Below are 27,572 nucleotides of genomic sequence, written 5' to 3' on the forward strand. Positions count from 1 at the left end.
TTTGTCAGTACTGTGTTAATCCTTTAGTACTGCGCTACTGTGTTAGTACTATCACACTGTGTTAGTCCTTAATTAATGCGTTACTCCTGTAGAACTATCTTAGTACTGTGTCAGTACTGTGTAAGTCATTTAGTACTGTGGTTCTGTGGCCCTCTTAAGTATTCCAAAGTATTTCTGCCTTGATGAGGGCACTCAGCAGCTCTGGAGTCAGCAGGGGCTGGGGGAGTCAGCGATGAGTTTGTGTGTGTTTATATGTGTTTCTGAACAGGTTGTTTGTGTATGTATTATTGTGCCTGTATGTGTTTGTGTGTGTGTTTCTGTGAAGTTCTGTGTGTGTGTGTGTGTGTGTGTGTGTGTGTGTGTGTGTGTGTGTGTGTGTGTGTGTGTGTGTGTGTGTGTGTGTGTGTGTGTGTGTGTGTGTGTGTGGGGGGGGGTTTGTGTGCGTGTGTTAATTGGGTTCAGGTATGTGTTGCATTAACACCTCCTGGTGTAAACAGCCTCTTTCCTGTCTAACAGACCTGCTAATCAGCTAGCATGCTGCTTATCCCCCGCTCTGGTTAGTTACGCAGGTTAGCCTCACAGGTTAGCCTCCTCACAGGTTAGCATCCGCACAGGTTAAACTCCTCACAGGTGAGCATCCTCACAGGTGAGCCTCCTCAAAGGTTTGCCTCCTCACAGGTTAGCCTCCTCTCAGGTTAGCCTCCTCACAGGACAACCACCACGCGGATTAGCTCCACATGTTAGCCGCTATATGTGTAGCCTATATCAAACATCAACTCTTACTGATCAAAATGCCCCTCTTGTGTTTTATCTTCACAGTTTATACTTCTTACGGTTTGATCAAATGGACTCACTCCTCATTAATCTCCTAATGACAACATCTGATGTCAAAGCAATTTGATGTGTGTGTGCGTGTGCGTGTGCGTGTGCGTGTGTGTGTGTGAGGTCACATTCCTCCAGAAGTGTGGCCTGGTCACCACCTGCTACACTCTGGCAGCATCGTTTCCCTGGCAACAATCCCCCTCCACCGCCGTGCGTGGTAGCACTGGATGCTAGCGATAGCGTTAGTGATAACATGTCACCAGGGCATGTCGGACAGAAAGGCCCCTTTATTGTTGCGATCATCACTTCAGGTTAATCCCCTGTTGCCGTGGTGATTACAGGGTGTGTGATGGAAGATGCCCCCTCCCCCCCTTATGGATGCTTGGATGAGGTTGCCGTGACAACCATCTTATGTAGGTTGTGTGTTGACAGGAGGAGGCTGTGAATGTGTTTCAGTGTCAAACATTTGATTACATTTCTTTCCTCTGAAGACCTTATAAGGGGATATAACAGAGGCGATTCCTGTCCAGAGAAACTATGCACCGCAGACAGACAGACAGAAAGACAGACAGACAGACAGACAGACTCTCTCCTCTCTCCTCCCCTCTCCTCCCTCCTTTCCCCCTTTCCTCTCTGGCGGTGGGGGTCAGGCAGGTTGTTCATTAGTGTAGGAGGAGCCGAGTGGTTTGGGTGCGCTGGTTTTGTGCGCGGGTCTCAAATGTCACATCTGCATAATTAACTGTTTACATCAACAGCCTAATGTCTGCCTTTTAAATGTTAGCATGAACAGTGCGCCGCCGCCGCATATGCTGAAGGCCACTAATTAGATCTGAAACACAATGCATTATTGGTAAACTGGGGCCCACGTCGGGCTATAGGTGAGAGCACCACCTACACACCAATACCACCCACACACCAACAGGTCCTCTGTGACATATAGTTTAGTGTTCACTAGTCATTCAGCGCTTTCATCTTATAGAGACTTTCAGTAAAAAGAAAGTTCATTAAGGAGCAGGTAGGGGTTAGACAGTAGAGAGACATTAAGTAAGTAAGTAAGTAAAATGTATTTATAAGGCACATTTAAAAACAGTTTTCACTGGCCAAAGTGCCGTACATGGTGCAAAAAAAGGCATTTAAAAGAACACATACCACATATATAGACAGTACATGAAAACATAAAAATAACAGCATATCACAAAAGGGGAGGAAAGGCCAGGGAGAAGAGATGTGTTTTGAGCCCAGCTTTAAAAATGGTGACGTAAGGAACATCTCTAATGGAGGGCGGCAGTTCGTTCCAAAGGCGGGGGGCAACCACAGCAAAAGCCCTGGCACCCCTCTGTTTTAATCTAGTGCGTGGAACGTGCAGGAGACCCATGCTACATGACCTAAGGGACCTGGGAGCCGAGTGGTGATGGATGAGCTCTGTGATGTAGGGTGGGGCCAGGCCATTTATGGCTTTAAAAACCATTAGTAGAAATTCTGTGCTGGATGGGCAACCAGTGGAGGGATGCTAGAATAGGGGTTATATGATCCCGCTTTCTGGATCCAGTCAGCAGCCTTGCTGGGGAGTTCTGGACCAGCTGAAGGCGAGGGGAGGAGTGATTGAGGGAGTCCTAGGTAAAGGGAGTTGCAGTAATCCAGCCATGTTGTGATGAAGGCGTGTATTACTTTTTCCAGATTGTGAATTGATAAATGGGGTTTCATCTTAGCAATGACTGTGCTGGGAAAAACTGCTCTTGACTACAGGAGCAATTTGCTTGTCAAAGCATAAATTCGAGTCAAGGATGAGACCCAGGTTTCTGGTGTGGGGTTTGATGTAGGGGGAGAGAATACCTAGGTTGGCTACGCGAGGTTTTTTAGATTTGGAAGGGCCAATAATAGTGACTTCTGTTATGTCATTGTTTATTTGTTGGAAGTTACTTCCCATCCAAACTTTTACCTCCTCAAGGCAGTCAAGGAGGGTCTGCAGCGAGTCCACAGATCTGAGAGGAAGGTATAATTGCGAGTCATTGTCATAAAAGTGAAATGAGATGGTATGCTTCCTGATTATATTGCCTAGAGGTACGTATAGGCAGAATAGAACAGGGCCTAAAATGGACCCCTGGGGGACCCCACAGGACACAGGGGTAGAGGATGAGGAGAACTGGCCGATAGACACTGTGAAAGACCTATTGCTAAGATAAGAGGAAAACCATGGAAGAGCTGTGCTACTTATACCAACCCACTGCTCGAGGCTGAAGAGGGTGTTGTGGTCGACAGTATCAAAGGCGGCATTGAGGTCTAATAAAATCAAAATGTCATTTTCTCCAGAGTGTAGAGTGAGGAGCAGGTCATTCGTTACTTTCAGCAAGGCTGTCTCAGTGCTGTAGCATAATTTAAAACCTGGTTGGAAGGGTTCCAAAATCTCTGCATGTTTTAAAAGGGCAATACTTTTGATAAAACCACCTTTTCCAGGATTTTTGAAGTAAAAGGTAATTTTGAGATAGGGATGGAGGTAGCAATCACTATCCAGAAAGCTATCTGCAAACTGTTCAGCAGTGAAAGGGTCTATGTAGCGTGCATAGTGATCAGGGGATTTGGCTGTGCATTGAGGGTCAGAAATGTTATTATTGAATACAATAGGTTTGTGATCACACGAAATTCACACTATCAATGGACAGGCCATGGGATACAATTAAGTCTAGGGTGTGCCTGAGTACATAAGTGGACTGATTAATATGTTGCATAAAGCCAAGAGAATCCAACACATGACAGAATTCCTTTACCATAGGTTTATCTGGACAGCAGGCGTGGATATTAAAAAAAGTAAAGTAGTCTTTTACTAGTAGTAAGAAAGTAGTCCTAATTTGAATGTATTCCTGAAAACCAAAGCAACACCACCACCCCTCCCGGAGGACCTAGGTGTGCTAAGGAAGGAGCAGTTAGTTTGACAAAGTTCTCCAAAGAAATTCACCCGCGCCCGCACCTAACCAAGTCTCTGTTAAGAACAGCAACTCCAAGTGTCGTTGAGTGAAAAAGTAATTTAAAAGGAACGCGTTCTTAGACACCGACCTGGTGTTGAGTAGCGCCACTTTTGACGCCAGTGAGATAGAGGATTGTGTACAGCGACGAACTCCAGAGGGCGGAGGTTATCCCCATGAGCTCCACCGCCAGGGCCACTCGGTTTTCGGGGGGATGCGGGGAGTCGAGTGAACCGGAATGTTTTGAAAACGCTGTGCGGGGTTGATCGGAGGCAGGGAGATAATCTTGCGGGGATCAATGCCCCCATTTCTACGTTGTCTGGTCGACGATCGGGTGAGCGGTGCCGACAGCACAGTTGGAATGGTGCTATCAGATGCGGCATGGAAGTGGATTTTACGCCGACTCGGTGTAAATACCGGGGCCGACGTGCGATGCAGAGGCTGGTGCAAAGTTTGTAAACTTCAGTTGGCAGCTAACGGGACGAATAGTTTAACTAAACCAAGTCAGTTACAGAGTAGGTTAAATCCACTGTGGCCTGCAGTGCCATGATAGATCCACAGGTATGAATCCACAAGGACAGCAAGGCTAATGAGGAAGACGAGAGAAGTATGCGGCGGGTTGGATCAAAACCTTGATAGGCCAACTGCCTAACAAATGAACAGATCTCAGTCTGCATTCTGTCAATGGCAGGGACAGCTTGACGCCGGCGCACCAACAGCGACAGGTCTGTGGCTGGCAGGTAATTTTATCAGCTAGAACGATAGAACGATAGAATAATCCAAATAGGCTCGAGCTGTGACTACGTAGCACTTATCGAAATCCGACCGGAGGAATACTGCGGTCAAGCCAGCCGACTCATCAAGATCGGCGGTCAAGCCAGCCGACTCAGTTTTTTGCCGTACCTGTATATACTAGCCATTACGGTAATAGCGTCTCAGAACTAGTTTCAAATAAAAGCATTCGTCGGGTACATACAAAAAGACAGTCAATAAAAGCAAATACTATCAAAGGAAGTGTACGGCCGTTGTGGTATTTACTTTCAAAATAAAAGCCCACCAAATATGAGACATATTACATATGATTTTGGATTCGATTTAAAAGAAATCGAAAACCCTGTTATTCCAGGCTCATTTCACTTCAGGGTTATAGTTCACGACCCCATGGGGTCACGCAAAAGGTGACCCCATGGGGTCACCTTCACATCAGAACAACCTCCACATCAGAACATTCTGATGTGGAGTTTCAAAATAAAAGCCAACCAAAGTTTCCAATATGAGACATATTACATATGATTTTGGATTCAATTTAAAAATAAAAGCCAACCAAAGTTTCCAATATGAGACATATTACATATGATTTTGGATTCAATTTAAAAGGAAATGCCCTGTTATTTCAGGGCATTTTCTTTTAAACCGAATCCAAAATCATATGTAATATGTCTCATATTTGGTGGGCTTTTATTTTGAAACTACGCATCAGAATGTCCTGAAACTTCTTGGGTGACCCTGTGGGGTCTTGAACTATCGCCCTGCAGTGAAATGAGCCTGGAATAGCAGGGCATTTTCTTTTAAATCGTATCCAAAATCATATGTAATATGTCTCATATTGGAATGTTTGGTGGGCTTTTATTTTGAAAGTAAATACCACAACGGCCGTACACTTCCTTTGATAGTATTTGCTTTTATTGACTGTCTTTTTGTATGTACCCGACAAATGCTTTTATTTGAAACTAGTTCTGCGACGCTATTACCGTAATGGCTAGTATATACAGGTACGGCAAAAAACTGAGTCGGCTGGCTTGACCGCCGATCTTGATGAGTCGGCTGGCTTGACCGCAGTGGAGGAATGGGGGGGGGAAGGAAAAGGGAAAAGGGCAGACGAATAAAACACAGACCCGGCGAGCAGCGGCAGCCATTCGCGCAAGGGTACACTCTACCGGATAGACAGTGCAGAGACAAGTCATTAAGGAGCAGTTAGGGGTTAGACAGTACAGAGACTGGTCATTAAGGAGCAGGTAGGGGTTAGACAGTACAGAGACAGGTCTTTAAGGAGCAGGTAGGGGTTAGACAGTACAGAGACAGGTCTTTAAGGAGCAGGTAGGGGTTAGACAGTACAGAGACAGGTCATTAAGGAGCAGGTAGGGGTTAGACAGTACAGAGACAGGTCTTTAAGGAGCAGGTCATTCAGGCTAATGAATTGAATCGTATCAAACTTTCTCTCTCTCTCTCTGCCGCTCTCATATCATTTCTTTCTTCATCACACACGCACACACAGACACACACACACACACACACACACACACACACACACACACACACTCACACACACACACACACACACACACACACACACACACACACACACACACACACACAGTGCTGCTGGGGTCTGAAGGGGGAGTTAATTTGATAAAATGAGTCGTGTGTTCGATTCCCCCCATACATATTATAAATAATATAGATATACTCAGGGTGTCCTGGATTTCAGGGGGCCCTGAGAGGGGGGGCGTGGTTCAGTGTGAGCTGCCGGTGGTCCAGTTGGGACACCACGGACTCGGAGGAGGCTTGGGGGGTCCCGGTTCCTGGGTCATAGGTCGCGAGGGAGGGCGAGGGAGGTGGAGCTCTGGTGGACGCATCCGGTGTGTATGGGTGAGGGTGTTGTGTGTCTGTATGTGTGTTGAGTCGTGTTGCGAGCTACAAATAATGTGGCGCCAATCCTGTCCAGATGCATGCTGGGTAATTAGTCGGAGCAGCATGTCTGCGTTTTCTGTTGTGAGTCTTCATGTTTCCTGTTTGTGTTTGGATGCTGGGGAAATATTCCCAATGTGTGTCGGAGTGCTGGAATGGTGTGTGTGTGTGCGTGCGTGCGTGTTTGGGCGCTGTCCGCACCTGGGGAATGAAGGCATGGCTTGTTGAGCATCCTGACTAATGAGCTCTTCAAATTAAAAGCGTGGACAGCCATGTGTTTAATGCGTCTGTATGTGTGTGTGTGTGTGTGTGTGTGTGTGTGTGTGTGTGTGTGTGTGTGTGTGTGTGTGTGTGTGTGTGTGTGTGTGTGTGTGTGTGTGTGTGTGTGTGGGATGCCCTGACCTCTAACCTCTGACCTCCCCAGTCCACCAGCGGGCCTCTCTGGAGAAGGAGGCGAAGCTCAACATCCTGGAAGCCGGTGTCGCTGAGGTGAGTAAGCCAATCACCATCCTCCCCCTCTATCCCAGCCAATCACCAATCTCCCCCTCTCTCCCAGCCAATCACCACTCTCCCCCTTCCTCTCAGCCAATCGCATCGCTCCCTCTCTCCCAGCCAATCACAACACTGTTGCACTCTCTTGCACTCACTAAGAGAGGGAGGGAGGGAGGGAGAGAGGGAGGGGGAGGTCTGAATCGTGGGTGTCAATTGAGTGCGATCAATACCTCACTGAACAGGAGGCAATTAGAAAGATACGGATAAGGGAAGGCAGAGGGGAAGACTAAGAGGGCGGCCACTCCTAGATATTCATTCTTATTAACACACACTAATAATAATAATTAAACACAGATATAATAATAATTAAACACAAACTAATAATAGTAATTAAACACGCATTAATAATAATATTTAAAACTTTATTCAATTATTAAATAGAGTAATATCTTAAAGTCCATATGAATTAAAACATAACATTATAAATATAGTACTATTTTAAAGACGATAGCTGTTAGATATTCACATGGATAACATCACAGCTCTGAGCTGCCCACTTTGTAAAACACTCTTCATCATTCTGATGCTGATTCACCCCAGCAACACTGTGTGTGTGTGAGGGAGACAGAGTGTGTGTGTGTTTGTGTGTGTGTGTGTGTGTGTGTGTGTGTGTGTGTGTGTGTGTGTGTGTGTGTGTGTGTGTGTGTGTGTGTATGGACGAGGCTGTTAACAAACACCTTTGATATGCTAATGAGCTGTACAGTTGGGCACCGGGCCAAGTGCATGCTGGGATACCACTGGAGCGGGGGGGGGGATGTATATATATATATATATATATATATATATATATATATATATATATATATATATATAACCTGTCTCTGTACTGCCTTACCCCTACCTGCTCCATAATGACCTGTCTTTGAAGTCAATGGAAGTCCTTTATATAAAACCATCTACTAAGGTTATTTGTGTGTGCGCATGAATTCTTTTGAGGGACGTTTTTGTCCGTTTGTGTCTATGTGTGTGTGTGTGTGTGTGTGTGTGCACATTTACTGTGCACACACACACTTCAACATCCCACACATTTGTGCATTGAGGCAGACAAACACACACACACACACACACACACACTCTGAGCCCTCCCACATCCGTCTCTCACCTGGTGGTACGTGTGACATCATCCCCCCCGCTGCTGGGGGCTGCAGGGAAAGGTCTCCTCTAGACGGGAAGGGGGGGGGGGGCGTGTTTGTGTGTCTGTGTGTGCTTGTGTGGGAGGCCTGTGTGTGTGTGTCTGCATATGTATGTGGTGTGTGTGTGTGTGTATGTGTGTGTGTGTGTGTTTGTGGGGGTGTATACATGTGTTTGTGCATGTGTGTATGTGTGTGTAGGAGGGGGCTGCACCCTGGGTGGGTAGAGACATGTCCCTCCCCCCTCCTGTTATTACCCCGGCGACGACATCCCAGAATAGCCAGGTCCCCAGAGCCAGCGGGGGGGGGGGGGGTGTTAGTGGTTGCCGTCGGTGATGCTGGTCGCCGTAGCGATTTGTTTTAAAAGCCGGTATGGACGGGAACGTACAGAATATACAACAACTACACACAGTACTTTATATACAGAATGGTACTTTTTAATACTACTGCTAATACTACGTTAGTACTGTGTATTACATAGCACACATAGCGGGCTGTAGTGAGCTGACAGGAGGCTTCTGTTGTGTTGTTGAATTAAGGCAGGTATAGTGGTCTGAAGTGAGTTGACGGGAGGCTTCTGTTGTGTTGTGTTTTTGTGTTAAGGCAGGTATACTGTGGGGTATACTACGAACCTCGCTGAACATACCCAGGCTTTCTGGGTAAAACCTGGCTCAACAGAGACGCAACTCGCGATCAGAGTTAAATGGTACTACGAAGCTCACTTAGGATTTGTTTAGTCAAGCCAGGTTTTCCGTTTTAGGTTCAATGCGCGTTCACGTGAAAGGGCCGTTTATCGCATCATTTTACTCACCTTTACAAACTGGATAGATCAAGCACTCTATATAAATGTGCAGAAGTGAAAAGATTCTGCATATTATCTATAAAATAACTATGCCAAATGCAGAATTGTTCACCATTAATCCCAATAGAGTGATGAGGATTTCAAAATGCATAAGCAACGTCCAACCTGCCTTACTCTATAACTTAGGGAATTCAATTTAAATACACCCTATGTAAGAAATGTATCGCATGTTTTCAACCGCTGAGAGGTAGCGGCTCTAGCGTAGTGGATTAGTATAAGACCCGAACGCCAGCGACCGGGGTTCAAATCTCGCCGGTCTATCATCACGCCTTTTACCCCCATAGATGTGGTGCCAGCACGGCCTTGAGAATATGGGTTCAAGTTCGAAATAAGCACAGAAATATAATTCCATAACCTTTAGTGAATAAGTATTCCATTTACATGTGAATTGGGACTTTTTAAGCTTTACATAAATGCACGTCACTTGGGAGACGAACCCCGCACGCAGAAATTCACGACTGACGCGCTACCTCCACTCTACCACTCTCTCACGGAGACACAATGTGCAACAAGTACAACCTGCATCTCTCATAAAGAATATTCTTAGGCAATGCCATGGGATCGGTCACGAAAGAGCCTCTGTCTGAGAGACCCCTGTACGATACGGGCTCCGAGGTCGACGGGAACACCCAGTAATGGTGACGCCATTGTCAAAGGAGGGGCTAGGAAGCTGCTCACGCCGATCTAACCCTATAGACTTAGCTGACCTGCTCCCGACCAGGTCTGGTTCAGAGCATAAGCTAAAAGAGCTCGACTTTCGTGTCCCAGCTAACCCAGGCTTTGAGCACAACATACCTCGCTAACCCACTAATCGAGGTTCGTAGTACAGGCCACTGGTCTGTAGTGAGCTGACAGGAATCTTCTGTTGTGTTGTGTTGTGTTGCGTTGGTTTGTGTTGTGTTTGTTGGGTTAAGGCAGGTTTAACGGTGTGTAGTTATCTAGTCTAAAATGTAAACGTGTAAAGCGATCAGGCTGAACTAGTAACTTGAGCGTACTACACGGCCTTCCTAAAGGTTATACTCACTTAACAGCTCTTATCTTAATAGATGGAGATGTATACGCAATAAGTCTCCTACACAACCAGAACTACTACCTGGCTAACCTGCTTAACCTGGCTAACTGCAATCAGATGGTAAACCCGTGGTAACCTGGTTAACATGTAATAACCTGTACTAACCTGGTTCACCTGTACTAACCTGGTTAACCAGGCTAACTGTCCTACTATGGTTAACATGGTTAACCGAGTTAACTGTCCTACTATGGTTAACCTGGTTAACTGTTCTACTATGGTTAACCTAGCTAATTGTCCTTATCTCCAGCCCGTTCTGAGGCTGCTTGTGTTAACCGGTGAATCTGGCAACCCTGCTGGGTGACGCTCTACTGCCACACTGTTGCTAGGTGACGGCGGAGAGCAGGGGCTTCTGGGTACTCGGCTGAAGTAGTGAGAGGCAGACGCAGGTCCACTGGGAACACTCCCCACCAGTACAGCCCCTTAGTCCGCAGTACCGGGTACTAGACTGAGTAGAATTGCATCAGGGTTCTTAGTAGTAGTAGTACTGCATCAGGGTAGAGTACTACAGTAGTAATGCAGTAATCAGGGCAGTCATTTCCATGGAGGTGAATGTCGGTGATGATGATCAATGAGATCATATTATAATAATTAATCTTTATATATATCTATAATATTAATCTTTGTTTCTAATGTTATCATATGTATCAAATAATAAATAATAACCTTTATGATGAGGCACTAGTTTCACAAAATGCTTTGTCAAAAAGCAAAACACACACCAAAATTCCCCCTCTCCCCCCCACCCAGAGGGTCTCCCCCCCCCCACCCAGAGGGTCTCCCCCCCCCCCACCCAGAGGGTCTCTCCCCCCCACCCAGAGGGTCTCCCCCCCACCCAGAGGGTCTCTCCCCCCCACCCAGAGGGTCTATCCCCCGTCCCCCGGTGGTGGAGCGCCCCTCCCACCCAGAGGGTCTCTCCCCTCCCACCCAGAGGGTCTCTCCCCCCCCACCCAGAGGGTCTCTCCCCTCCCACCCAGAGGGTCTCTCCCCCCCACCCAGAGGGTCTCTCCCCCGTCCCCCGGTGGTGGAGCGCCCCTCCCACCCTCTCTCTTCTTCAGCAGAGGACAGCAGGACAGATAAGGATGGACGCCGGGCAGTGATTAGATGCTGATAGATCTGTCCTTTCAAAAGGACATCTGAGATCCCGCCGTGGTGTAGAAGGTTGGACTAACACCTCTCACCACCGGGCACTGCTGCCAGATTTGGCCAGATTTCCCGCCCAATCTGGCAACACTGCCTCCGGGGAGAGGATTTGGAGCTCCACCTTGACTGCATCCTCCCAGGGTGCCCTTTCTTTGGCCCTGAGCCGACCTACGCTCAATGCTAGCATGAGCTGGCCTAGCACGCCCGCGTGTTAGCATTGGTTCATAGACAGTGGTTTATGAGGGGTCATCCCTATGTTCCCCAGGTCCTATGTTCCCCGGGTGCAAAGGGTTAGGTTCAGGTTTAGGGATATGGTTAGGGTTAGGGTTAGGGTGAGCCAATCACAGGCGAATCAGAGGCGAAAAAGGCGGTACTTGCCCCTACCATCTTACGAAAACATACAACATACAAGGCGGGGCACATAGGACCCGGGGAACATAGGACCCGCGGAACATAGGACCCGGGGAACATAGGTACGCTCCCGTTTATGATTAGCGTTAGCATGCGTCGTTAAAGTGTGAAACGAGAGCGCTGTATGGGTTAGGACGCCCGGAGAATCTCAAAATGGGGTTAGCGCGGATTAGCCCGCCACGCTAGCTCCTTCTAAACAGCTCAGGACAACGCGGTTCAGCCGGCCGGCGGCGTCCTGATGGGAGAGCTGCGTGGGTCTTCCTGTTGGCGCTATCAATCTCCTTCTGCTTGTTCTATATGGGTCGCCATGCGCTGGAGATTAGCGGTGCGCTCTTCAGGATGTGAGGAGAGGGACTGGAGCAGTGAGGGGTTAGATACAGCTCACCAGTCAGCAGGCAGGGGTCAAATCCCCAAAGCCGGGCTCCCAACCAGACCCCTTTCACCTTGTTGGTTATGTTTTAATCTACGACTTGTATACTTTAGTTAATCATTGTAACTGTAGAAGAGGTATTTGTTAAGGCTGCCGCTACGGACCGTAATGAAAACAGAAGAACACGTGCAGCCTGACCCTGTTCGTTTGGTTCAGGAGTGAAACCCACAGCGGGTCCACATGGTTCAGGAGTGAAACCCAGAGCGGGTCCACACGGTTCAGGAGTGAAACCCAGAGCGGGTCCACACAGTTCAGGAGTGAAACCCAGAGCGGGTCCACACGGTACAGGAGTGAAACCCAGAGCAGGTCCACACGGTTCAGGAGTGAAACCCAGAGCGGGTCCACACGGTTCAGGAGTGAAACCCAGAGAGGGTCCACACGGTTCAGCAGACGAACCCCTGCTCATTCTCCTGGTCTCCTGAGCGGAGAGCTGACCGGTATCTGTTCACGCTGGGGAAATATCCACCGGCCATTTTTAGTCACGTCCTCCGAGACTCCAGTATACGATAAGAGGGGGAGGGGCCCATCCCTGGAGGAGGGGGGGGGGGGGGTGTTGTCATGGTGATGACATGGGTCAGGTCCACCAGGGTGCTGCTAATGTTGAATAATTATGCAGGTTCTCGCTCCCTCTTGCGCCCCCTCTCAGTCACAGGAGCAGTGAACTCGGCCCCTGATTTGTCAGTGTTTGGAAAACAAGAGATGACTTTGATGAATGGTGCCTTAATGGCGACACAGACCAATCAATGGCCTCGGAACACAGCGGCCACTGCAGGAAGTTTTGTCACCGCGCTCACGGGTCACATGTATATTAATACTCTGTGTGGTTCGCAGCTCCGCAAGATGTAGCTCTTATTAGCTCCTGTTAGCTCCTGTTAGTGCCTGCTAGCTGGTGGCTGCGCAGAGAAACACTGACATTGCCGCTACGGCAGCTAAGACAGCTAAAACTAGTTTCAACTACAGCTAAAAGTACAGCCAAAACTACAGCTTTAACTACGGCTAAAACTACACTTACAGCTAAAAGTACAGCTTTAACTAAATCTAAAACTACAGCTACAGCTAAATCTACAGCTTTAACTACAGCTAAAACTTCAGCTACAGCTAAAACTACAGCTTTAACTGTAGTTAAAGCTGTAGTTTTAATGGTTTTAATGGCCGCTAATGGCCGATGGACCACCGATGTGGAAGTCGGGGTGATTCGGGTGACATCGGGCTAAAAATGTATGATCGGGTCAATTTATCGGGATAGCATTTACACATACCCGATGTTATAACGATAACATAACGATTTATGCCAGGGAAGACACCCGAAGTGCGTTTGGCGCCATTTGACGTCATTTCGGGAGAAGGCCAAGGGGAGACTGGTTTAGACTGATATTATTTATATATTTATTTATATTACAATAGCGATTTTATAATAATAGAACGCCGGTTCTAAATGGGCGAAGTACCCCTTTAATTATAAAAGTAGGACATCCATCCATCACCCCCTATTTATACCCAAGTGACAGATTGAGGGTCTTCCTTAACACAATCTGGTCACAATCGTTATTTGTCGTTAGACTATCGGTATAACTCGGCCTGCAATCTGTATGTTTCGGGTTAAATTGGCTTACATCGGGTCTAATTCGGGTAAAAAAAAAATTGCGTGACTCTATCGGGTGTAATTCGTGTGCATTCGTGTAATAAACGTGCTATTCCGTATGTCTTCCCTAGAGACGTCGGGTGTCTCTCGGGGGGTCTTTCGTTGTGTTGAGGTTTGCAGATATAAAGACGATAAAACTCGATTAAGGCGGGAAGATTAACGAATATAGCCGATGTACCCCAGGAAAAATTCCTCGAACGACTTGCGATGTCTTACGTTTTAAACTCCCGTTCTATTCCCGATTATAGCCGATTAGCCCATAGCAACACCTGGTAACCGATTCTACCACGATAGACCCAAAATTAACAAACATGTTCGTTATTTGCCTATTATAGACTACTGTGTAAAATGCTGTTTAGAATTAACTTTTGTATCAAGAAAGAAAGAACCAGGGAGTGACTCTCTTATTCCCACCCCCTTGCTTGACCACGATCCGGCATCTAGAATGGATTGCTCTTCCTTGGGTCCCCAGATGTTAACACTGAATTTCATACATTGAATTTTGCAGGTGACTTTGGCATGTTGAATTTGGGGACCTTGAAAATATTTAAGTACATTTCTTTAATGTTGAACATTTGATTTTGACAACATTGAAAAAGTTAGAGAGTTATTTTCAGAGGCAAAAAATCCAGATACGTTACTTCAATGCATAAACATTCAGTGCTTAGAATTCAATGGCTTTTTACTTTCAAAATCCGATGGCACAGATTTACTTCCATATCTCTCTCTCTCTCTCTCTCTCCCCCTGTTTCCCGGGTTTCGGCCGGTAACTTGACCAAACAGGTCTGTTACTGTCAGGTATCGTGGTTGTCATGACGGCAGTAGGCCCGACACGCCTTGCGACTTCCTCGCTGCCGTAATCAGGATTGCATCACGTTGGTGTTTAAGAAACCATCCTTTCTGCTCACAGCTGTTTCAGACATACGTTCAATAAAGAGGTGTGCAGAGAGAGCGGGGACAAGATTTAGAAACGTAACACTGAAACCCCTCCCTCCCTACTCCTAACTCCTTAACTCAAACCATATCCCTAAATGTGAGCTCCGGCTCCTTTCAGGGATAGTGGTTCAGGTGTTCCACTCCCCGCCCAACAGTTGCATATCCACAGTCAACCTGCTAGGTAAAATTGTTTTTACCTAGCAGGTTGTAGGCCTCCTAGAGCCAGATGACCCCTGACCCCTACCTGTAGGCCTCCTAGAGCCAGGTGACCCCTGACCCCTACCTGTAGGGCTCCTAGAGCCAGGTGACCCCTGACCCCTACCTGTAGGGCTCCTAGAGCCAGATGACCCCTGACCCCTACCTGTAGGCCTCCTAGAGCCAGGTGACCCCTGACCCCTACCTGTAGGCAGTCTCTCTTGAGGAGGCTGAACCCGGCCCCTCCTGCAGATGTTGGGTCCTACTGTACCCTGAGGGGTTGTGTGTTCCCGTGCCCTTCCCCGGGGCCCCCCAAAGGCCTCCTATCATACACATGATGGCTCTTTTGTACCGGGGGACATTCCACAAGACACGGGGGGGCCGCAGGAATCCAGAATATTCTGAGGGGTACAATGGGCGTCGTGATGGGGGCTGTGTCTGAATGATCTGTCATTTAGGAGGAAACAAGAGGGCAAGAGAAAGAGAGGAGGGGGGGAGAGGGGAGAACCAGGAGGGGAAAGAGGAGGGAGACGGGAGAGAGAGAGGGGCGAGAGTTTGGGAAAGAACCGGGAGAGGAGGGAGAGGAGGAGGGGAGCAGGGGGAGAGAGAGGAGAGATGGGGAGAGAGAGGAGGGGGAGAGGGGAGCGGAGTGGGGGAGAGAGATGGGGTAGACAGGAGGGGGAGAGATTGGATGGCGGAGAGGGGAGAGCAGAGAGAGGGGAGAGGAGAGGGAGAAGGAGAGAGGGGGGAGAGAGGAGGGGGAAAGAGGAGAGGGAGAGATGGGGCGGCGGAGCTGCTCCGGACTGAGCCGTTGGTACCTCCTGGTGGTGTTGTCGCTCTGTTTCCAGGCGACGGCCAATCCCAGTGCCCCCCCTCCCCTGGCAGTGGGACTCCCATCACAGGGAGGTGCTGAAAGGAGGCGCCGTGGGGGCAGGTGTCAGAAGAACCATATTTAGTCGGCTCATTATGTATATATTATACGCTATATATAAACACACAGCCTCCTTCAGCACAGAGGGCAACACGGCAGAGCCCGAGAAACAAAGATCGGATTTTGGTCATAGCCACTCAGATCGTTCGGATCCGTAACTCCGATCCTCAAATGTAGAGGCAAGAATAAATGTTATCCCAACATTATCGACAGGATATACTGTATCAAATAACTTGTAATATTATGTTATGCCATCAATTGATCTTCCAGCAGCACTGTGTTTGTGTGTGTGTGTGTATGCTTGGGTTGAAGAAAGAAAATATATGAGAGAGAGACAGAGACGGAGAGATACAGAGAGTGAGACCATCTCTTAAAGAGAAAAGGTAAAAAACAGTTGCTTTTATCGTGCTGCCAATGGGATATTAGAGCCTAAAGCTCTCTCCCGCTCTCTGTCTCTCGCCCTCTCACTCTCTCGCCCTCTCTCACTCTTTCACCCTCTTTCTCTCTCTCACTCTGTCTCGCGCCCTCGCTCACTCTTTCTTACCTTTCTCTCTTTTCTGTTAGACCTCAAATAATACTCTCTCTCACACACACAGGGCAGAGTGGAGCTCTGCCATCTCCAGCTGTCGCCAGGGAGACAAAAGGAGGGGGGGCTGAGGAGGAGGAGGGGGGGGTTGAATAGAAAGATAAACTGAAGAGCCCCCCCCCCCCAGTAAGACCCTTGTCATGTGCATTAGGCAGAATCTCCTTCAGACCCTCCACATGATAACACACACACTGGCATACACACACAAACATACACTTACGTGCAAACGCACACACACACACACACTTACATACCCAACCTTACATACATACACAATTACATACACACACACAAACATACAAACACGCACACACAATAACATGCACACGTACACAAGCACACACCCACACACCTACATACACACACACACACACAAAAATACACTTACATACACATTCGCAAACACACACTTATATACACACACACACACTCGCAAACACACTTACATACACAAACTCACTCACACTTAAACGTACACACACAAAGACCTTTCCATCATACACAACTACACACGCACAAACACGTACACAAACATGTGCACACACTCATGGTGCTGCCTCCTCCATCGTGTCAAGTGGTCTGTCATGCTAGCCTATAATGCTAGCTGCTAATGCTAACCTATAATGCAATCCGCTCATGCTAATGCTATCTGCTCATTGCCAGCCGCTGATGCTAACCCATAATGCCAGCTGGTGATGCTAACCTGTTACTCCGACCACTTGTTAGCCTGATAGGGTATCCACACACACCGGACATGACGAGCATGTCTGTGTGCGTTTAGATGTGTGGTTCAAATGTGTGTGTTTGTGTCTCAGAGCGAGACTGGGGAGGGTGTAATCATTTAAATTAGTAAAAGCTAAATAAATAAATATGTGCGTAAAATGTATGTGTTTGAGTGTACTCTAATGTCTGGGTTGAGGTGAATGATGCTTCTACAATGTTTTAGTATTTTTGATGGAATTCTGTTTTAAAGCAAGATGAGAGTTTAGATATTATTTTATAAATATTACATACATACAAAGCTTTATTTGTCGAGTCCTCTCCTTTTCTATCCTTGTTTCTCCTCTCTTCCTCTACTCTCTCTCCTCTCCTCTTACTTCTCCTCCCCTCTATCCTTTCTCGTCTCCTCTGCGCTCCTCTCCTCTGCTCTAACCGTCGGCAACATGTGGAGTAGTCGTTGCCGTAGCAACGGAGGGGCTGTGACATGTGCTCGAGACAGGCAGCGCAGGGCCGCGCGGTATAAAGGAGGGGCTCGCGCCGCACCTCGTCGAAAGAAAAAAAAAACTCCCGCTTCTCCGCTCATTCCTCTCCTCTCGACGCCGCGTGGAGGTTCCCGCTCACCCCGACACGAAGATCCGGACGACGAGAAGCGGCTCGTCCCGGTGCTCCCGCGGTTAATGTCCGTCGCACCGGGAGAACTTCCCCCGAGTCGGGCTCTTTACTCTCGGCGGGCGGACGAAGAAGAAACCGGTTCACTTTGCTTTGAGGCGGCGGGAGAGAAAATGCGCGACGCAGGCGACGGACTCCCCCGGCGGAGCGGGGTCCGGGCCTGGGTCGGGTGGAGTAGGACGACCCAGTGGAGCGGAGTCCGGGCCCCGGTCGGTGGAGTCGGACGACCCGGTAGAGGACGGGCTTAAGGCTCACCCGAACCTCGGTAGGCTCCATACCGGGACACACTCTTCATTTCGGGTTTTATCATGTTGCTTTAGCGGCCCTTCCATTACCCCATCGCAAGGTGAACATCGAAAAATGTCGCATTTTATCTTCGCGGCTAAACTCGATTTTACGCACAAACTGATTTAACGACGAGACATTTAAATATCCGTTATGCTTTCGTCACACTCGGCGCGAGCTGCAACACCCGCCCGCGCCCTGGATCACACCCAAATAAGGGCTTTCCTTTTTCCGAATAGATTAATTGATTAAGTTAATTAAAAACGTAATCTATAATTACATTTCTAAGGTGAACGCTAACAATGGGCAGACGGTAATTTAACATAAATGTATGGAGGGGAATCGTATACATGTATTGGTGTTTCTTCCCCATGTTAAGATGTATGCATATATATATATATATATATATATATATATTATTATATAAAATAAAAATATATATATTTTATAGGTCCGCTATCACTGCCTGCATGTTACAGTCAACGTTTGTACATAAGTATGTATTTGGAAACGTAACTTGTTATATTCTTCTGATCATTTAATGTGTTATCTGTGATCTTTTGAAGGGACTGTTTATTTCGTTTATCCAGTTGTTATATTTGATAGGTTCCCATTTTATCCCATGTCATTTGTTAGATTTGTGTGTTGGCGGCTTTTGTTGTGTATTCAGTAGCTTTCACAGGAAAGTTGTACTGGTTTAGTTTCTGTGTACGTGTGTTTGTGCAAGTGCTTATATGTATGTGTGTGTTTGTGGGTATGTGTGTGTGTGTTTATGCGTGCGTGTTTGTGTGTGTGTTGGTGTATGCGAGCATATGTGCGTGCATGTGTCTATGTGCATGTCTGTGTGCTTGCATGCGTGCGTGTGTGTGTAAGGGTACGTGGGTGCATATGTGTGACTGTGTGTACGTGTTTGTGTTTGTGCGTCTGCGTGCGTGTGTGCGTCTGCGTGTGTGTCTGTGCAAACGTGCCTGTGTGTGTGACTGTGCGTGCGTGTGTGTCTGCGTAACTGCGTGTGTGTGTCTGGGTACGTGCGCGTTTGAGTGTGTTGCTGCGTATGTGTGTGTAAGTGTGTGTGTGCGCGTCTCCCAGTGCGCTGTTTGAGTCTGGTGAACTCCTAGGCATGGGATTAATTGGAGGTCAGCAGCTCATCTTTGTCTCCATCACAAGTCGCAGCGCATCAAAACAATGTCCCTCGCTTCACTCGCTGGGACCCTACCTCGCTCGCCCGGCCCCCGTCCACCCATCTGCCTTTGTGTCCACGGGGCCAGATAATCCCCCAGGCCCCCAGCGGTCCTCCGTCCTACCCCACCACCTCCACCCCCCACTCGGTCCCTACCCCACCCATCTCCACCCCCCCCAGGCCCCCAGCGGTCCTCCGTCCTACCCCACCTCCTCCACCCTCCCCAGGCCCCCAGCGGTCCTCCGTCCTACCCCACCACCTCCACCCTCCCCAGGCCCCCAGCGGTCCCTACCCCACCACCTCCCCCCCCCACTCGGTCCCTACCCCACCACCTCCACCCTCCCCAGGCCCCCAGCGGTCCTCCGTCCTACCCCACCTCCTCCACCCTCCCCAGGCCCCAGGCGGTCCTCCGTCCTACCCCATCACCTCCACCCTCCCCAGGCCCCCAGCGGTCCTCCGTCCTACCCCACCACCTCCACCCTCCCCAGGCCCCCAGCGGTCCCTACTCGGTCCCTACCCCCCTCCCCCCTACGCTACCCAGTCTTTACTGGTCTGAACTCTACCCGGACTCTACTGGTCTCTACCCGGTCTTTACTGGTCTTTACTGGTCTTTACTCTACTGGACTCTACTGGTCTCTACTGGTCTTTACTCTACTGGTCTCTACAGGTCTTTACTCTACTGGTCTCTACTGGTCTTTACTCTACCCGGTCTTTACGGGTCTTTACTCTACCCGGCCTTTACTGGTCTTTACTGGTCTCTACTCAACACGGTCTCTACTGGTCTCTACTTGTTCCTACTCTACCCGGTCTCTACTGGTCTCTACTCTGACCGGTCTTTAAATACGAATAGCATAAAAAGAATAGCTTTGTGATCCTTCCAATTTAGGTTTTAGAAATCCTCCCTGGTTTCTGCAGGCCTGACTGTCTGTCTGACCGTCTGTCTGATCGTCCGCCTGTCTGACTGCCTGTCTGTCTGCCTGTCCACCTGTCTGTCTGACCTTCTGTCTGACCGCCTGTCTGTCTGTCTGTCCGACTTTCTCTCTGACCGTCTGTCTGACTGTCTGTCTAACCGGCTGTCTGTCTGGCCGCCCTCCTGTCTGTCCGAAGGGAGCTTGTTTAATATTTACCAAAGAGAAGAGTGGAGGGAAAGCAGAGCAGGGAGGAGGGGAGGGGGGCCCGCTATGCTAATGCTCCTCAAACAGCGGCGGCTGTGCTGCGTCTTTCTAATCACGCCGGCCTATGTGAAGCGGACATTTGCAAGTACAATCTGCGCTAGCAGCAGCTGTCCATTGGCCTCCACCGCTACCGCCATGAATACAGGTGGAATAGCGCCACTCAAAACAAACAGGTCCAATTAGCCTCTGTTTAGGAACACAGTCATGTCGTTTCATGAGGCTGCTGATAGAGCCAGCCTTCCTCCCCCAAAACCCACCTCGGTCCTTCAGGACCAACTCATTACCAGGACCCACCTCGGTCCTTCAAGACCACCTCATTACCAGGACCCACCTCGGTCCTTCAAGACCAACTCATTACCAGGACCCACCTCGGTCCTTCAAGACCACCTCATTACCAGGACCCACCTCGGTCCTTCAAGACCACCTCATTACCACGACCCACCTCGGTCCTTCAAGACCACCTCATTACCACGACCCACCTCGGTCCTTCAAGACCACCTTATTACCAGAACCCACCTCGGTCCTTCAGGACCAACTCATTACCAGGACCCACCTCGGTCCTTCAAGACCACCTCATTACCAGGACCCACCTCGGTCCTTCAAGACCACCTCATTACCACGACCCACCTCGGTCCTTCAAGACCACCTTATTACCAGAACCCACCTCGGTCCTTCAAGACCACCTTAGAACCCACCTCGGTCCTTCAAGACCACCTTATTACCAGAACCCACCTCGGTCCTTCAGGACCAACTCATTACCAGGACCCACCTGGTCCTTCAAGACCACCTCATTAAAATGCAGCCAGTCTCAAAGGCGGCTAAGCTCTCCCCCAGCTTTGTGGACGCCCAACAAAGCTGGGGTCCACTGCTGTCCTCGCATCAGGGTTACATTAGGACTCTGCAGCATCCATGAATGAAATTCCATGGGTGGGCGGGATCAGGGTGGAGGTTCTGGGGTGTCGGAGGAGGTGGAGGGTCTGGGGAGGTGGAGGAGGTAGAGGGTGTGGAGGAGGAGGAGGGTCTAGGGGTGTGGAGGAGGTGGAGGGTCTGGGGAGGTGGAGGAGGTGGAGGAGGTGGAAGCCTCTCAAGCTCACAAGCATGCCAGAACATTCGTGGTGCCGGGAGGGGGTCCTCAGGACTGACGGGCTGAGAGATCAGAGCGGCCCCCTCTCCACCCGGTGCTTCAGAAGACTCTTCCATTGGCTGATGGCCCCAGACCTCCACCCTCCCCCACCTCCGCCCCAGAGCCCCGGTCCCCCTGCGGCCCCTGGGGACCGGTTTCCTGCCGCTACACCGCTCCTCCTCCCTGATTGTTTTGCATCGCCGCAGATTTCTTGAGACAATACAAGTGGCAGCGAGAGGAGTTTAGGGTCTAAATGCGCAGCCTGAATTGACTCGGGGAACAGGATAATAGCTCGGCCACGCCTTGATAATAGCAGAGCCGTGTCAGGCCGCTCCTGTCGTAAGGAGCGATGACATAAAGGAATATCTAATTATTCCCCTTTTGTCCAAGCTGTTTCTTCCGTCCTCTATTGATTCCCTTTGATAATTCCACATCCAGTAGAATGGTCTGAGATGACGGCATGGCAATCTGCAGCCTTTCTCCCTCCGGGCTGGGCCTTGTCTGGGCATTGTGGTCCACATCATTACAGAGTGTATAATAAGAGGGGATTACGTCCTCTTTTGTTGCCCAGTGGCAGCCAGGTAGGGCTGGCCCATTATCCATCGGGCCTGCTGATCCCTCAGATGAACTGCACGCAGCCGGCCGCTCTCCATGAAACGCTCCATGGACAGAAGACGTCGGCCGGCGGTTCACATCCCAGGGATCTCTTCACGTTTGTCAGGCTCTGAAACGGTAGTTCACACAGCGGCCCGGTCTGTCACACGGTGCGTGTCTGCCGAGTGATCTCACGCAGTGGGCCGTGAAGAGGAGGAGGAGGAGGAAGAATTAGAAAGAGCCTTTTTCCCACAACGCCTTCTGCTGCGGGACGCCTGGGAAATGAGGCGTGTTCGATGGTTTTTTGTTACGTTAGTGTTGTGTTATCGTCGGATAGTCTTGTGTTAACGTTAGATGGTGTTGTATAGAAAGTGTTGTGGTAACTTTAGATAGTGTTGCAGAGTGTTGTATATATATTGTTGTGTTAACCTTAGATAGTCTTGTATAGATAGTGTTAACGATAGACAGTTTTGTGTTAACATTAGTGTTGTGTTAACCTTAGATTGTGTTTTGTTAACGTTAGGTCTTGTATGATTCATCCTGAGCACTGTGCTGAAGTGCAGAGATGAACAAAAACATGATTATGCTTCCCTTCAGCCACACTCATATGCAAATGCGTTCTCCCAAACAAATATCTGGCTGCATGCTTTCAACCCATTTCTCCTAATGTGAAATCAAAGCCTTTTACCAAACCTTAGAAAATCAAGTTTTTTTTTACCTGCTCATGAGAGCATATTAAATAGCATAGCCACGTACAATGAATGAAGGATAAGAGAGGAAATATATCCAGCGCTCGATGGTCGGATATATTGCAGTATTTGAGATGATCTGAGTTCACCTCTACTCTGACCATGGTGCGTGGGCAGGAGCTGCATCCAGCCTTCAAAGCCTTCATCCTCTCCTGCTCTCAGTGTCTCAGACTGAAGGCTTCTGTAGTAAGCAGTGTACTCAGCGTTCGATATCAAACAGGATATTATAGCGGGACTAATATAATTATCTTCCTTCAGGATTGTATTTTTTGATTCGATTTGCTTTTGCGATAGCCGCTGTGTTCGTTCAATAGAGTACGACCTCAGTGTGTCACGGCTGGACGTGGCATTACACAAACCCCCGTCATGGGAAAGGAAATGATGTGTGGCTAGACGGTCCATCCCACGCTGTAACACGCCGCCGTGGTTTCAGTTTCACTTCTTCCTCCGTCGGCCGGAGCACCGGCTGCCGCCGCCCCCCGACCACCGCTCGACAGGAAATTGAATCCCTAATCCCAGAGTTATACCCCCCCCCCCCCCCCCATGTCTTTTGTGCTGCTCAGATTTCCCCTAAGAGGATGACACTGAGCACAATGGCTCTCCCGCTCAAAGCCACCCATCCCCGACGCGGCCCTAAGATCACTCTGTGTCAGTGAGGCTAAGGGCGCTGCTCCATTGTAGCTCCATGCAGGCGTGTCTGTAGTGCAGCGGAGATGGTCCGTGATGTTCCCCTCTACTGTCCAACGTGCTCACATCCACCGTCTGGCTTCCTCCTCCTCTTCCTTCCTTTCAGATATCAGCCCCGTTGTTTATTTAATTCAGTTCAATTAGATCAACTTCCCCTTTCGTCAACGTTTAGCTCAACTGGGAATATAGACGTTGTTTTGTGTATTTTTGTAGTGGCATATTCTTATTAAAGGTGTATTTCATCCAGGACTTCTGCTGCCATGTCTCCCGTCATTCCCAGTCCGGCATTAACACAGCCTATGTTCTGGTTTGTTCTGGTTTGTACTGGTCTGTTCTGGTTTCCTCAGGTTCATTCTGGTCCGGCACTAACAAAGTCCTCTTCTCTTGTGGTCCTCCAGGGCAGTGAGATCAACCAGATCCCCAAAAAGTACAGCCAGGCCGAGTCCACCAAGTTCATGGTGCTGACGGTGGTGTCCCTGCTGTGCACGGCCGCCGTGCCACTGGCCTCCACCGTGGTGTACTGCCTGCGCCACCGCTCTCACCACAGGCTGAAGCAGAATTTCAGCAGCCTGGGCGGCAACGCGCCCGGCGACGCCACCTCCACCTACCAGGTATGTCCCCTCCCGCGTCCGTCAAGTCCTCCATCAGGTCCCCTCCATCGGGGCTCCGTCTGGGCCTCCGTCGGGTCTGGTCCTCCGTCAGAGCCTCCGGTTGGGTCCTCCGTCAGGGCCTCCGTTCGGGGCCTCCGTCGGGTCGGGTCCTCCGTCGGGCCCTGGGTCGGGTCCTTCGTCGAGGACTCAGTCAGGGGCTCCTGTGCTCTGCTGTCCAGCACCCGGCCCTCACCACCCTTCTGTCAGGCCGAGCCGGTCATGCAATAGACCCGGCAGCAATAGACCCCAGGCTGGGGCTGTCTCGCACCTTACGTCCTTCCAGTTGTTACAGTGCATCACATCACACGTTAGGGACTGTTTCGCCATCATCTGAATGCGCTCATGCTGTTCAAAGGGTAGTGAACCTTTTGTATTTTTCCTAAGGTGGTAATATGGCTGACATGATCGCCAACATGGTCAGTTACGCACTGTTACGTCTCAGTGCACTATGACGTCACGGCCTAGGGACACTGTTGGCGAGGTGTGTGTGGAGCTGAGGGGGTGACTGCGCCGTCCCAGAGAAGGTCGAGCTTCTCGGACGCTTGTGGCACAGCGCCACGATGTGTGGCGTAATTCATCTAAAACTTTGCACTTAAAACACGTTACGAAGGTATTAGCTTGATCACAAGCCGTGGCTCATAACCATGGGTAAAACACCCCCTCCTTCCCAGATTCCTCAGCCTGTGTTCACTACACTGTAAAGGACTTGAGTAACTCCTATAAGATCTGGTGGACCGCATTCGTTCCACGTCTGACTCTCCTTAGTTGAGGCTTTCATCAAGAGAGACCAGGGGGTTCAGATCCAGGTGTTTTAGGAGCAGGTAGGGGTCAGGGGTCACCCAGCTCTCAGTTGATTGAGTTCATTGGAGATGGAAAGTAGAGGCCTTCAGCTGGGCGCACAGCACCCTGAACAGAGGTGATTAGTAACAGGAGATGCTCTCCTTTCTCTGGACAAGCTGCCACAGAGCTCTGGGATGGTTTGACACACTGAGCATCAGTATTCAACAGCAGCTATTATTCTGAAGTCTGTGTCTTGCCTGTTGCTAGTGAGGGTTGGATAACAGTCAGACTAGTTTCCATCTCTCCTCCTCTCTTTGCTCACTATAATTGTACTTTGGCCAGAATGGCAGATTGGGAAATTTAATTTAACAGAATCCAATATGAAGTGGCTTTTTGAACAGAGAATTAGATTGCGCTGTTCCTCTCTCTGTCTCTCTTTCTCTTTCTCTCTCCTGCTCCCTCTATCTCCCTCTCTCTGTCTCGCTCTCTTTCTCCCTCTGTCTCTCTTTCTCTCTCTCTCTCTCTATTCCCTTCTTACTATGTGTCTCTCTGCCTCCCTCCTCTCCTCTGCCTCTCACTCTCTCTTTTGCTCTCTCTGTCGCTGTCTTCCCACCGCTCTTTATTACTCCCTCTCCCTCCCCCTATCTCTCTCTCTCCCTCCACCTCTCTCTCCCTCCTCCTCTCTCTCTCCACCCTGACCTTTTCTCCCAGTAGGGTTTTAAATGAGAGTGGTCCGGGGAGCATTGATTCTATAATGAGGCGCAGCGTCCCTTAAGTGCTCGCATCGTTGGTGCTCCTCTCCTGGTGGAGGAGGGTCCTCTCCTGGTGGAGGTGGATCCTCTCCTGGTGGAGGTGGATCCTCTCCTGGTGGAGGTGGGTCCTCTCCTGGTGGAGGTGGATCCTCTCCTGGTGGAGGTGGATCCTCTCCTGGTGGAGGTGGATCCTCTCCTGGTGGAGGTGGATCCTCTCCTGGTGGAGGGGGTCCTCTCCTGGTGGAGGTGGATCCTCCTGGTGGAGGTGGATCCTCTCCTGGTGGAGGTGGGTCCTCTCCTGGTGGAGGTGGGTCCTCTCCTGGTGGAGGTGGATCCTCTCCTGGTGGAGGTGGATCCTCTCCTGGTGGAGGTGGGTCCTCTCCTGGTGGAGGTGGATCCTCTCCTGGTGGAGGTGGGTCCTCTCCTGATGGAGGTGGATCCTCTCCAGGTGGAGGTGGATCCTCTCCTGGTGGAGGTGGGTCCTCTCCTGATGGAGGTGGATCCTCTCCTGGTGGAGGTGGATCCTCTCCTGGTGGAGGTGGATCCTCTCCTGGTGGAGGTGCAGGCGACTTTAGGAGAGTGGAAGGTCCCTGTGCTGTGTGGACGCCCTCTAGAAGGTCTGCCTACAGAGCAGAGAGGGAGGAGATGTTAGAGTGATGGAGCTGAAGACGGTAGCCGTGACCTCAGGGCTAGCAGAGGCTCCCGGGGTCAGGAGGACGCCCCCGTTACGTTCTTTAATTGTCAGCTTTTAGTTGGGAAATTACTTTTGGTGTAAATGTTTTACATTTACGTTTTGCATCATCGATTGTAGTTTTTAGGGTGGTGTTTTGGGTTGTCGTTTATAGCTTGGTGTTTTGGGTTGTAGTTTTTAGGGCAGTGTTTTGGCAGAGAGATTTAAATCAAATAATCTTTCAACATAGCAGGTGTAGAGCGCTTTCCCTGAGAGTGTGTGTGTGTGTGTGTGTGTGTGTGTGTGTGTGTGTGTGTGTGTGTGTGGTGTGTGTTGTGTGTGTGTGTGGTGTTGTGTGGTGTGTGTGTGTGTGGGTGTGGTCTGCGTGTGTGTGTGTGTGTGCGTGTGCGTGTGCGTGTTTGTGTGTGTGTGCACTGACTCACAGCTGCACACACACAATCCCAAACACACACACTCTCCCTTATGAGTCCATTTCTTCTCATTGTGTCTGGGGGGCATGAGGCTTGACTGCCCCTCCCCCGACCTGTCAATCAAGTGCTCCTGGAGTGAAGTGTGAAGAGGGATTGGCCAACGCTGACAAAGGGGAGAGTGATTGACAGGCCCATGCTGTTTGTCTGTGTGTGAGGACGGGGGGGGGGTGGGGGCGGGACCGAGGATGCTTTGTGTCTGTCAGTCATCCCCCACCTGCCGACCAGAGCAGCAGCAGGCGGGACGGAGAGATTTTAGGAAGGTGATGGAGATGAGTCTCACTCAAACTCAACCAACTGTCCTCATCAAACCTCTGCTCACACTCTAGGGTTAGGGTAAACACTTTCGGGTTAGGGTACACACTCTAGGCCCTAGAGTGTGTACCCTAACCCTAGAGTAGATGAGGGTTTGGTGTATTTATCATGAAACTACTCTAGGGCCTAGGGCCTAGAGTCTTTTCATGATAAATACACCAAACCCTCATCTACTCTAGAACTAATCAAACCTCTCTTTGTGTCTTTCTTTCTAAAATTCAGTGCACCTTAATTTCTCGGCTTGGGTTAAGAAAGACTATTGTATCTTTTTTAAATTACGGTAATCTTTCAGTTGAATGCAGTTATGAAATCATTCCAACATCTGATTAATGCAGGAAACGTCCTGTTTTTAACATTAAGTTAAGCTCAAACCTTACG

The 27,572-nt window shown here is 49.5% G+C and overlaps 1 protein-coding gene across 1 annotated transcript in view; it reads left to right on the plus strand.

The window, feature by feature from the left end:
• LOC130387260 (receptor-type tyrosine-protein phosphatase N2-like) overlaps nt 1–27,572 on the plus strand; it is a 59,271-nt gene that overhangs the window by 14,165 nt on the left and 17,534 nt on the right. The window contains exons 10-11 of the mRNA XM_056596279.1: nt 6,895–6,959; nt 23,938–24,150. Coding sequence (XP_056452254.1) covers nt 6,895–6,959; nt 23,938–24,150 — 278 coding nt within the window. The remainder of the gene's footprint in view (nt 1–6,894; nt 6,960–23,937; nt 24,151–27,572) is intronic.

This window comes from Gadus chalcogrammus, chromosome 8 (assembly GCF_026213295.1).
Source record: "Gadus chalcogrammus isolate NIFS_2021 chromosome 8, NIFS_Gcha_1.0, whole genome shotgun sequence".
Classification (NCBI taxonomy): Eukaryota; Metazoa; Chordata; class Actinopteri; order Gadiformes; family Gadidae; genus Gadus; species Gadus chalcogrammus.